The 12367-nt window shown below is 37.1% G+C and overlaps 1 protein-coding gene across 1 annotated transcript; it reads right to left on the reverse strand.

The window, feature by feature from the left end:
• Positions 1-5089: 5089 nt before the first annotated feature.
• LOC735858 (tripartite motif-containing protein 49C-like) lies at positions 5090-11502 on the reverse strand. The gene is made up of 6 exons (XM_016921774.3): positions 11097-11502; positions 10736-10831; positions 8745-8975; positions 8009-8031; positions 6761-6858; positions 5090-5676 (listed from the first exon to the last, which is right to left on the reverse strand). The coding sequence occupies exons 1-6, from the start codon at positions 11457-11459 to the stop codon at positions 5177-5179; spliced, it is 1311 nt and encodes a 436-aa protein (XP_016777263.3). The 5' UTR covers positions 11460-11502; the 3' UTR covers positions 5090-5176.
• Between the last annotated feature and the right edge of the window lie 865 nt (positions 11503-12367).

Genomic DNA, 12367 nt, shown 5'->3' on the forward strand with positions numbered 1-12367 from the left:
GGAGCTGGTTTTTTGAAAGGATCAACAAAATTGATAGACTGCTAGCAAGACTAATAAAGAAGAAAAGAGAGAAGAATCAAATAGATGCAATAAAAAATGATAAAGGGGATATCACCACCGATCCCACAGAAATACAAACTACCATCAGTGAATACTATAAACACCTCTACGCAAATAAACTAGAAAATCTAGAAGAAATGGATAAATTCCTTGACACATACACTCTCCCAAGACTAAAACAGGAAGAAGTTGAATCCCTGAATAGATCAATAACAGGCTCTGAAATTAAGGCAATAATTATGAGCCTACAAACCAAATAAAGTCCGGGTCCAGATGGATTCACAGCTGACTTCTACTAGAGGTACAAGGAGGAGCTGGTACCATTCCTTCTGAAACTATTCCAATCAATAGAAAAAGAGGGAATCCTCCCTAACTCATTTTATGAGGCCAGCATCATCCTGATACCAAAGCTAGGCAGAGACACAACAAAAAAAGAGAATTTTAGACCAATATCCCTGATGAACATCGATGCAAAAATTCTCAATAAAATACTGACAAACAGAATCCAGCAGCACATCAAAAAGCTTATCCACCAAGAGCAAGTGGGCTTCATCCCTGGGATCCAAGGCTGGTTCAACATACGCAAATCAATAAATGTAATCCAGCATATAAACAGAAACAAAGACAAAAACCACATGATTATCTCAATAGATGCAGAAAAGGCGTTTGACAAAATTCAACAGCCCTTCATGCTAAAACCTCTCAATAAATTGGGTATTGATGGGACGTATCTCAAAATAATAAGAGCTATTTATGACAATCCCACAGCCAATAAATATCATACTGACTGGGCAAAAACTGGAAGCATGCCCTTAGAAAACTGGTGCAAGACAGGGATGCTCTTTCTCACCGCTCCTATCCAACACAGTATTGGAAGTTCTGGCCAGGGCAATCAGGCAAGAGAAAGAAATAAAGGGTATTCAATTAGGAAAAGAGGAAGTCAAATTGTCCCTGTTTGCAGATGACACGATTGTATGTTTAGAAAACCCCATCGTCTCAGCCCAAAATCTCCTTAAGCTGATAAGCAACTTCAGCAAAGTCACAGGGTACAAAATCAATGTGCAAAAATCACAAGCATTCTTATACACCAGTAACAGAGAAACAGAGAGCCAAATCATGAGTGAACTTCCATTCACAATTGCTTCAAAGAGAATAAAATACCTAGGAATCCAACTTAAAGAGACGTGAAGGACCTCTTCAAGGAGAACTACAAACCACTGCTCAATGAAATAAAAGAGGATACAAACAAATGGAAGAACACACCATGCTCAGGGATAGGAAGAATCAATATCTTGAAAATGGCTATACTGCCCAAGGTAATTTATAGATTCAATGCCATCCCCATCAAGCTACCAATGACTTTCTTCACAGAATTGGAAAAAACTACTTTAAAGTTCATATGGAACCAAAAAAGAGCCCTCACGGCCAAGTCAATCCTAAGCCAAAAGAACAAAGCTGGAGGCATCACACTACTTGACTTCAAACTATACCACAAGGCTACAGTAACCAAAACAGCATCGGACTGGTACCGAAACAGAGACATAGACCAATGGAATAGAACAGATCCCTCAGAAATAATGCCACATATCTACAACCATCTGATCTTTGACAAATCTGACAAAAACAAGAAATGGGGCAAGGATTCCCTATTTAATAAATGGTGCTGGGAAAACTGGCTAGCCATATGTAGAAAGCTGAAACTGGATCCCTTCCTTACATCTTATACAAAAATTAATTCAAGATGGATCAAAGACTTAAATGTTAGACCTAAAACCATAAAAACTCTAGAATTAAACCTAGGCAATGCCATTGAGGACATAGGCATGGGCAAGAACTTCATGTCTAAAACACCAAAAGCAATGGCAATAAAAACCAAAATTGACCAATGGGATCTAATTAAACTAAAGAGCTCCTGCACAGCAAAAGCAACTATCATCAGAGTGAACAGGCAACCTACAGAATGGGAGAAAATTTTTGCAATCTACTCATCTGACAAAGGGCTAATATCCAGAATCTACAAAGAACTCGAACAAATTTACAAGAAAAAACAAACAACCCCATCAAAAAGTGGGCGAAGGAGATGAAAAGACACTTCTCAAAAGATGACATTTATGCAGCCAACAGACACATGAAAAAATGTTCTTCAACACTGGCCATCAGAGAAATGCAAATCAAAACCACAATGAGATACCATCTCACACCAGTTAGATTGGCGATCATTAAAAAGTCAGGAAACAACAGGTGCTGGAGAGGATGTGGAGAAGTAGGAACACTTTTACACTGTTGGTGGGACTGTAAACTAGTTCAACCATTGTAGAAGACAGTGTGGCGATTCCTCAAGGATCTAGAACTAGAAATACCATTTGATCCAGCCATCTCATTACTGGGTATATACCCAAAGGATTATGAATCATGCTGCTATAAAACACATGCACACGTATGTTTATTGTGGCACTATTCACAATAGCAAAGACTTGGAAATGTCCAAAAATAAGAGACTGGTTTAAGAAAAAGTGGCACATATACAACATGGAATACTATGCAGCTATAAAAAAGGATGAGCTCGTGTCCTTTGTAGGGACATGGATGAAGCTGGAAACCATCATTCTCAGCAAACTATCACAAGGACGAAAAAACGAACAGTGCATATTCTCACTCATAGGTGGGAATTGAACAGTGAGATCACTTGGACACAGGAAGGGGAACATCACACATAGGGGCCTGTTATGGGGTGGGAGGAGGGGGAGGGATAGCATTGGGAGATATACCTAATGTAAATGAGGAGTTAATGGGTGCAGCACACCAACATGGCACATGTATACATATGTAACTAACCTGCACATTGTGCACATGTACCCTAGAACTTAAAGTATAATAAAAAAAAAAAAATCAAACTTTCCAGAGAAGACATCTCCAGAGAAGACATACTGAATATGCATCTGCTAGGCTTCAGGCACCCAATAATTACTGCTTACCTAGATATCCGCAAATCCTCTAGACATGAGACTATTCATAGCAGATTCTGGTGTGTATCACATTGGTAATAAAGCACTTCATCCTCACTTACTCTAATAAAAATACTTTAAACTTACTTCCCAAGGCACTTTTGTCTGGTCTAAGCAAACATGTAGCTATCCCAGCTTTCTCAGTTATTTTAAATAAATAAATATTTAAAATACCTATAATTAGCGCATTTATAATATATTGGTTTGTGTTATATCAAGTAATTATAGTTTGTTTTATTATGAGACAGACTTTCATTCTGTCACAGGCTGGACTGCAGGTCACCACCATGGCTCACTGCAGCCTGGACCTTCTGGGCACGAGCCATCCTGCTGCATCAGCCTCCTGAGTAGCTGGGACTATAGCATGTGCCATCATGCCAGGCTGATTTCTAAAGGAATGTTTAGTAGACATGAGGTCTCACTATGTTGCCTCCACTGGTCTGGAACTCCTGGCCACAAGCCATTCTCACACCTTGGTCTCCCCAAGTGGTGGGATTGGAGGTGTGTGCCACCATGCCTGGGCTCCTATTTTATTCTACTACCTTATGCATTATTTGATATTTTGGGTCTTAAAAGTTATAATTCCACAGCGTTCATGTAATTATGGAACCTATAAAGAGCTTACAATTACCAATATGTTATATACATGGAAAAGTCTTTTCTTAACTTCAATTTTATCGTTTAAATTGGCATATGTTTATTAACTTGTTTCTGAGATTCATCACCTTTGTTGCATTCCGTGAGGTATTTATTGTTTTATAGGATTATTTTGCATAAATACACCAAATTTATTTAGCTATTCTACAGTTGAAGAATATTTTGGGTCTAATTTGGAGCTACTATAAAAATTGATGCAGTGAACAATATTGTGTATGTTGAAGTATATGTAGGCAATCAGTTGACTATATTTTAGAATTAGAATATCTAGCCCATAAGAAATGCTAATAGTCAGTTTCCCAAAAGGGATTTCCATTTACATCTCTCCAGCCATGAATAAATTTCATTTATTCTGTATTTTTGACAACACACAATATTGTGTGTCTTTAAATTTTGGTATTTTTTTATGAGGGCCTGTGGTACAACTGGTGGATTAATTCTTACTTTTGTAAGACTAATGAAAGTGAGCACTTTTTTATATTTGGCTAGTTATTTATGTATCCAATTCTGTAAAGTGTCTGTTCAGATATTTTAGCCAATCTTCTGTTGAGTTTACTGTCTTTTATTTATTACAATTTAAGTATTCATCATATACACGTATTATATTTTACTTTATGTATGTTGGGGTGAATATCTTTCTCCACTACTAGTTTGCATAATGTTTTTTGAAACACAGAAGTCATCATTATCAATATAAATGAACTAATTGTTTTAATTATTAATTTGTGCCCTGGTTAAGAAATCCTTATGAGAATATTGTATCAGGTTCCCCTTCCTTTCAGGACTTCAATCTATCTGGAAATGACTGTGTATGGTTTGAGGTAGGAGTCAACATTTAGTTACTTTTTAAAAAAAATTCAATTAATTCAGCATTGGTCTGATCAATTGTGTATTTCAGTGTAGACGAGCACACTAATAATGAAGGATTATTTATATCTGTGGTGAGAATTGCAAAATAAAGCCCAGCATAGAAGGTCAAATAATATGACCTCAAAGGATAGATTAATACAATGAAACCTGATGGATAAGTGTAATATAGTTAGATAAAGAGGAAGAAAAACATTTCCCAGTTATCATTGAGACTTCACTCCAAGTTTTTTGCATGAAGCAAAAGATCCCGACTGTCTTCCATTGATTTTTACTTCATTCAGACATGTCTGTCATCTATTATTTCACTCAGTGACAGTCAGAAATAAAGAAAAAAAAGAGAATATACTGTATGCCATGATCATGAATAATGATTTTTCAAAAATTAATAAAGAACCAATACGTATACTTTTAGCGTTTTCAGCATATTTAATAGTAACACAATAAATGAGTTTTGATAACATTAGAAGGCAATTCAAGATGTAAAATAGAGCCTGTTTGTCCTGTATGTTAAGGCACAAGGAAGAGGACTTCCTGGGATAAAGGGGTTCCCACAGCATGTGAACACATTTCTGATTTGTCTCTGGTCAGAAGTGAATACAGCAAAAGATAGGCCTGAGAGGAGGTGAGAAAGAGCAATTAGGGATGGTGTATATTAGGGAGCTTTGATTAACATCAACAAAGCTCACAGTCTTAGCCTCACAATCCAGGAATAATCCTATTCGGCTGCTAGGTTTTGGGATATATTGCAGCATAAGTGGGGAGGTGGTAAACAGACTGCATTGAATGTCATTCTTAACACACCCAAGAAGAAAGAGTCCCTCCTCTCCATCTATCTTCTCATTCTGATTCTTCTCTTTCCAATACATATTACAGACACCAAAAGCCCAATTCCAGGAGTCCCCTACATGGACCTCCCAGTAATATTTGCCCGAGGTGAAAGTCTGAGCACCCCATGCAAGAAAACTTCTAGGTGTTGCAGTGAAATAGGGTACATCTTGATGGTCACATCCAATACACATGCTTCTCAAAATTTCATATAGAAAGGTATCACTGTTGGCTTCTTCATGATGCAGAGTAATATGCACTGCAAAAAAAAAAAAAAGAAAACATGCATAGACGTGTAAATAAGAAAAAAATAATTGTTCTATCAAGAAGTTACTTTACCAGCAAATGTAAAGTCATAAAAAGTTTTGCTTGTAACTTCTAGTAAAGTATAGAGATGGTTAATATTACATACAAGACAAACAAAACCCTAACCACAGATATTATGTTTTTTTGAAAACTTACATATTGAGAGCCAAATGTGAGACCAACTTCTTTCAATCCAATTTTCAAAGTAAAATTTACACATTGTATGCCATAAATGCAATGCTGTTATCAAGATCATTATTTAGAAATGTTTCTTATTCTTAAAAACTAGTGCTATCATTTTGGAAAGAATGTGAATGTGAAGATTTTCACTTACTCAAGAACTGCTCTAGATATCTGGATAAAAACCCATATTTACATGTTATAAGTGATCATTTAAAGCAGATCTCTGCAAAATTTTTGACCAGTCTCTCTGCGGTCCTCCATGCTAGCTCTGGGCTGAAGCTGGATTTTAGACTTAACATGTAGCTCTTCATATTGCAATTAAACTGAACTTATTTTCATTTGTAATTTTACTTATATTCACAAAATGATTTCTTCCTTTTAGCTTTACCTATTAATTCAAATGTTTGCAATATATGAATAATATATACACATTAAAAAAATACAAAACCCCCAAGAATCTCCAGAAAACTATATTCCCCCAAAGAACGGTTCTTAGCAGTTCAAATGAATACACTAAAGAAATGTACAATTTTGTATTTAACATTAAATAATTCACCATTCTGAGCATTATTTCATTTGCTCCTTTTTAAAATTTTCTACACTACTCCTTTTTCCCGTTATATAACTCAGTACATATTATGCCAGAAAGTATTTCTTTTTCACTATCTTTCAAACTTAATGCTGTGAATCTGACTGTAAATACAGACACGGATACCAAAGGGTTGCATGGTTATGTTGTTCACTTATGTCTTAAAAGAAGTAAAATATTTGATAAAATATGAAATATTACCTATGTGATCCTAACAATGATAATATTTAGATAGTGGGAGTGCTGCCTGTGGGTGGAGACTTACCTCGGAATTGGTTGAGCCTGTCCCTCAGTCCAGTGATGGGCCCTGCACTGAGCTCTGGATTCAGAGGCTGGGGCATGTGCAGCAGCACGGACTCACTCCTGCAAGGAAAAACCTGCAGTTACAACATCTACAGCCATAAAATAAATAAAAATCACTATTTGTATATAAAAGACATTTCATGAGAATCCTTTGAATCTACACATTTGATAATTCAAAAATTATTCCTTCCTTTTGCAAATTAATTCTTTACAGTTTCTAAATTTTAAAGCATGATGGAAGAATCTAAGCCAGAATTCAATCTGATCCTTCTTTTTTTTTGCCCCAAATGTGTAAGGTTCCTTAGCTTTATGGCCTTGAGAATATTTAGAAACGAAATTCTGAGTTCCACTTCTTGGCAGACTCCCCTGACATCTTTGTCTGAAATAGCGGGGTTCTGGGGAGACTGATGCATCCACTGCTTCCTTCTCAAGATAAAGAATGGAAACTTGTTCTCTCCCCTTTTAGCAAAGAACTTCCCTAGAGACTTAGACAGTTCTAACACTCCACAGTTTTTTTCAATCTATTTTTCAGAACTGTTAACTGATATGTATATATGTATAAAAAACAAAACATCAACACTTTTTCACTGCTAAAATACTTCCTCCTCTTCTCTCCTGCTTCCTCTGGTGACTTTCTCACCATCCACAAAACAAAACTCTTATCTTTCTCCTGTGCAGGCTTTCAAGCAATAAAACAAAATCAGGGGCCAGGCGCGGTGGTTCACGCCCGTAATCCCAGCACTTTGGGAGGCCGAGGCGGGCGGATCACGGGGTCAGGAGATAGAGACCATCCTGGCTAACATGGTGAAACCCAGTCTCTACTAAAAATACAAAAAATTAGCCGGGTGTGGTGGCAGGCGCCTGTAGTCCCCGGTAGTCGGGAGGCTGAGGCAGGGGAATGGTGTGAACCCGGGAGGCGGAGCTTGCAGTGAGCCGAGATCGCGCCATTGCACTCTAGCCTGGGCGACAGAGCCAGACACCATCTCAAAAAAAAAAAAAAAATCAGGAATCAAATTGTTTGTTTTAGTTCACTCTTCTTTTATTCATTTATTTACTTCGTGGTCTTGTCTTTTAAGGTGTGAGAACGAAAGTAGATGCAAAAAAAAGTGATATCAATATCTTAATTATTTATGCCATGACTTTAATAGAGCCTGCTTTGATAGTCGTGGAATCTTAAAGAACATATGCTAAAATCTAGGTACACACTCACCTGTGTAATATGTCTCCAAAAGCCTGAAAAAAAAAAAAAGAAGAAAGATTTAGTGCATTTCACAGGATGCATCTTTCACTAAGTTCAGTGTGAGATTTGTACTCAGTTTCTGAAGATATTATTCCCCTACCATCTTCTCTTCTGGAAAGTATTTTCTATTTCTTCTGTAATGAAAAACCCAGTCAGTTGTATTGTTATTAATTAACGTCCTGGGAAAGTCTGAGTCTTGAAGACATTCTCTAAACAAGTGAACGGAGAAGAGGCCCAGAAGGTCTATGCTCTGTGGTAACCACGAAAAACCTACTCAGTCATCTTTAACTGAACGTGTTACCCAAATGAGTGGACCCCAAAATAATGTTAATGCAAACCTAGATTCCCAAAACTTCTGATCTTGCCATGTTTACAAATTAACCTAAATGTAAATGAATCACTCACTATTCTATACATGTTTAATAACCCAAAGTATATTATTGAATTAGATGGGGAATATTTCTTGGGGCTGTTACCTTGACCATTCCACAAAGTTTTGTGGCTGGTGGCTAAAGTAGGAGGGATCTTTGGCCTGGTAGAATTCCTTAGTGGGGCTATACTCTCCCAACAAAGTAGCATTAGTTATGTGAATGTGTTTTTGGAAACACATCATGGAAATAAAAGTAGGGAGATGGATTTCAGCCATGAGGAAAATACTTATACATGTGAATATTCAAAAACCTGAAACCACATGGCGAGTTTTTACCTGAAGTAGCTCCACATCTGGTTTATGGCACATTTCATTCAGCTCCTCATACATTCCTCTTAAAATCTCCATCCTATGAGCCATTTTGGCTTTACTTAAATGAAGTCGATGAAAAATTTCTTTCCCCTTCTTTTTCAGCATCTCCAAATTCTGTTTTTCTTCTTCATGATGAAATGCAGGCATCTTCTGATACTCAGCTCTAATTGCTTCTAGCCTTAAATTCACATAATCCTGCAGTGATAATGGGTTAGTCAAAAGAGAAATGTATATATCCATCTCCTATTAAATCTCACTGATTCCTTTTGTCTCTCGAACGTCCAATAGTTCAAACCTCTGTCTTGCCAGTTCTTAGAATCTACAAATTTTGTTCCTTTCCTTTGTTCTGCATAAAGATCAACATAGCTGTATCTGACCAATTACATTAAATTTATTCAAGATAATGTGTTTTCTAAGATAGTTGAAAATAAAAAAAAATTTGAATTTCTCTATTCCAACCCATATTTATGGCAAAGTAAGAACAGTTCATGCTTGAGAGTTGGAGTATAGGGCTATAGTTACTAGAAAGGAAACAATTATTTCTATTTCTGAGATATGCAACAAGTTGCTTAAACTCATTATATGAAAATGACCTTAGACTAGCATGTCCAGCTAAGTGCATTTCGCCCAGCAAAACCTATCCTAATAAGGCTGCATTTATGATTTGGCCATCTTTGTCTCCCTGAATTCATTTCCTTCTATTCTTTTTCTAAGTCATCCCAGTCTGAAACATAGACTTCTTTGTGGTTCCTCCGGCCTCCAAATATACACAAACTCAAAATTACTGCATATGCTATTCTCTCCAACTGGAATTACATATATATGTATACAAACACACCCACATACATACATATATATATATACACACACAACCACACACACATACATACATATACACACTCATGGTCCACATATATATCCACACACACATTTGTGTTCCCCCTCCTCTTCAAAACTTTGTTTCAATTTGAATTTTTCAGTGAGTCTTTTTTCTGACCACCCTATTTAAAACTCAAACACTAATCTCCAGTTTCTGGCCTCTATTGTCCTTTTCTACTTCCCTGCTTGATTATTCTCCAACAAAAACCTACCACACTCAAATACATCATGTATTGCATATATTTGTGTATTGACCATTTGACTCTCTTATTTGGATTGTATGATTTGTGAGGACAAAGGTGCTTCCTTTCTTCTTTACTAGTATATTTTCTAATTTAAAATTCAACATAGACTAGGTTCTCATGAAATACTTTTCAACAAACTAATCTTAGCTATCATACCCTCAAAATATACATCCACAAAGAGAAAATTATTTTAATGTTTTTCTGAAGTCCTCAGAGTTCTCCTTATATTTAGATACTAGTTCCCATATTTCTGGCATGTTTACATGTCTCCCTCAAGACACAAATCCGTATTTCTCACCGCTTTTCTCATCGTATGTTATGTATTATTCAATATTAATTAGTTGAGATTCTTAATTTCATGGTTTCCCTAGATTTGCCCCGTCACTTTTTCTGCCTCAAATTTTCCATGCAATTCCAAATACTACTTGCACACTAGCATTCAGATTAATGCTGACCGACACTCCGAAGTTTCAGTTGAGCATTCCATGACTGCCAAATAACCCTTTTGCCTAGCATTTATCCAACCAGCAAATATAGAATGCTTTGAGATGGCCCAGTTTCTTGGATCTGTTGGTGTATAACTATAGGTTTGTATGAAGTAAACCAGCATGCTTTGGGTGACATCAGTAGTTTTCTTAGAAATCCTACCTAACAGGCATACTATTCTATATAAAAATGAGGCCACTTTTTCTCAATGTTTTCTCTCGCCCTTTTTTTTTTTTTTTTACTGAATCCCAGAAACATTACAGTTTGATATCAAGTTCCTATTTTAAGAGTCACCCATTTGCCCACCATAAGTTCCTGGAGAAGGTAGAGTAGTACAGGACTAACCTTCCAGCATCTGGTTCTGGTGGTTTCCACATTCAGGTTTCTGTGATTTTCACAAGCTTTTTCCCACAAAGACTGCATTTTCTGTAAAAGCTTCTCCTGCAAAAGAGCCATAAATTGAAGCACCAGTGCAGACCATGACGTAGGGAGTGGGCCCAGAATGAGAGACAAATAAGCCCCTAGTAAATGGCATTTCCTTTGTTTCCCTTCATGTTTGTCAAAGCCCAGAGGTTGGAAGCTAAGAAAGCCCAAACAGAGCTGCTTAAAGGGACTCAGAGTTGGCTTTATCCAATCTCCAAGAAAATAGACCCACAGGAATTTTATGCTTCCTTTACAGAAATCGATCTTCAGAGCCATCACTTACCCGGTGTTCCTCAGCAGCCCACTCAATGGGACGGTGTCTGTGATACCGGTGCTCCTGAGAGCTGGAGCACAGCAAACAGAGCAGGCTCCTGTCCACTTCACAGAATATCTTCTTTGTCTCCCTGTGAGTGCCACACATTTGCTCCTCAGAGCTCAGGAATAGCCAGAGACTGACTTTTCTGGCAAGAGAAGCCATCTTCTTCAAATGAATGTTGGTTTTGAGGTTTATCTGCTCTGCTGACTTTGTGCATTCAGAGCACTGGACAAGAAATGGGATGTCTTGCCAGTTGAGGTAGAAACAAGGCCTGCAAAAGCTGTGCCCACAGTCTATGGTGACCGGGTCTATGAAGTAGTTCATGCACATGGGGCAGATGAGTTCCCTCTGAAAGACCTGTAAGATTCCAGAATTCATGTTTCTGAGGAACAAAGAGAAACATGTCATTTTGGGGCCTGGGTTGATGAAAAGCTTCTAAACATGTGGAGATATGTGATAGTTATATTTTCTTCTCTTGACAGTGTTCATTAAAGTACAACAAACTATTTCTTCTGTTACAAACTTAAAAATTTACACTTAGAGGGAGTCTCCTGGCTTTATAACAGATATTACTAACTAGAGGACTCACAGTCCCTTCTACTCCTAGTTCCTGTCTTTAGCATAATACAAACCTATTCGACTATCCATTTTCTGAACATAGATCTGGAAATTGGGTTTTGATTCTAAGTGGTCAGAATAAATCATAGTTGTCCCTATTCTTCTTTCAATAACTGATGAATGACTGTGAAAGAGTGGGAGGGAAAAAACTACCCGGGCCAAAGAAATATGAGAAGATGGCCAAAGAAATATGACAAGATGGTTCTATGACATATTTTTATAGAGGGTCACAAAAGCCGGGCAGCAAACCACCATGGCACAAGTTTACCTACATAACAAGCCTGCAAGTCCTGCAGTTATCCCAGGACTTAAAATTAAATTAAATTAAAAACAAAGACCCAAATCAAAACAAAATTTAAAAAAAGCCAACCAACCAAATAAACAAAGAAAAAGACTGCAATTAAACCAATCAAGTTTCACTAGTAGGGAAAAGAAAAATTATTAAAGATATTGGGTATTTTTATTTTCTTGCGGATTAAATTAACTTCCTCTAGGGCTGTGAAAGCTCTGAACAAACATCTAGGAGGTTTTTGTTAAACTCAGAGAGGTGTAATTATATTTCCATAGTGTGATGGTGAATTTTAGGTATCAGTCTGACTGGATTAACCAACACCTAGGGA

Source organism: Pan troglodytes, chromosome 9, assembly GCF_028858775.2.
Source record: "Pan troglodytes isolate AG18354 chromosome 9, NHGRI_mPanTro3-v2.0_pri, whole genome shotgun sequence".
Classification (NCBI taxonomy): domain Eukaryota; kingdom Metazoa; phylum Chordata; class Mammalia; order Primates; family Hominidae; genus Pan; species Pan troglodytes.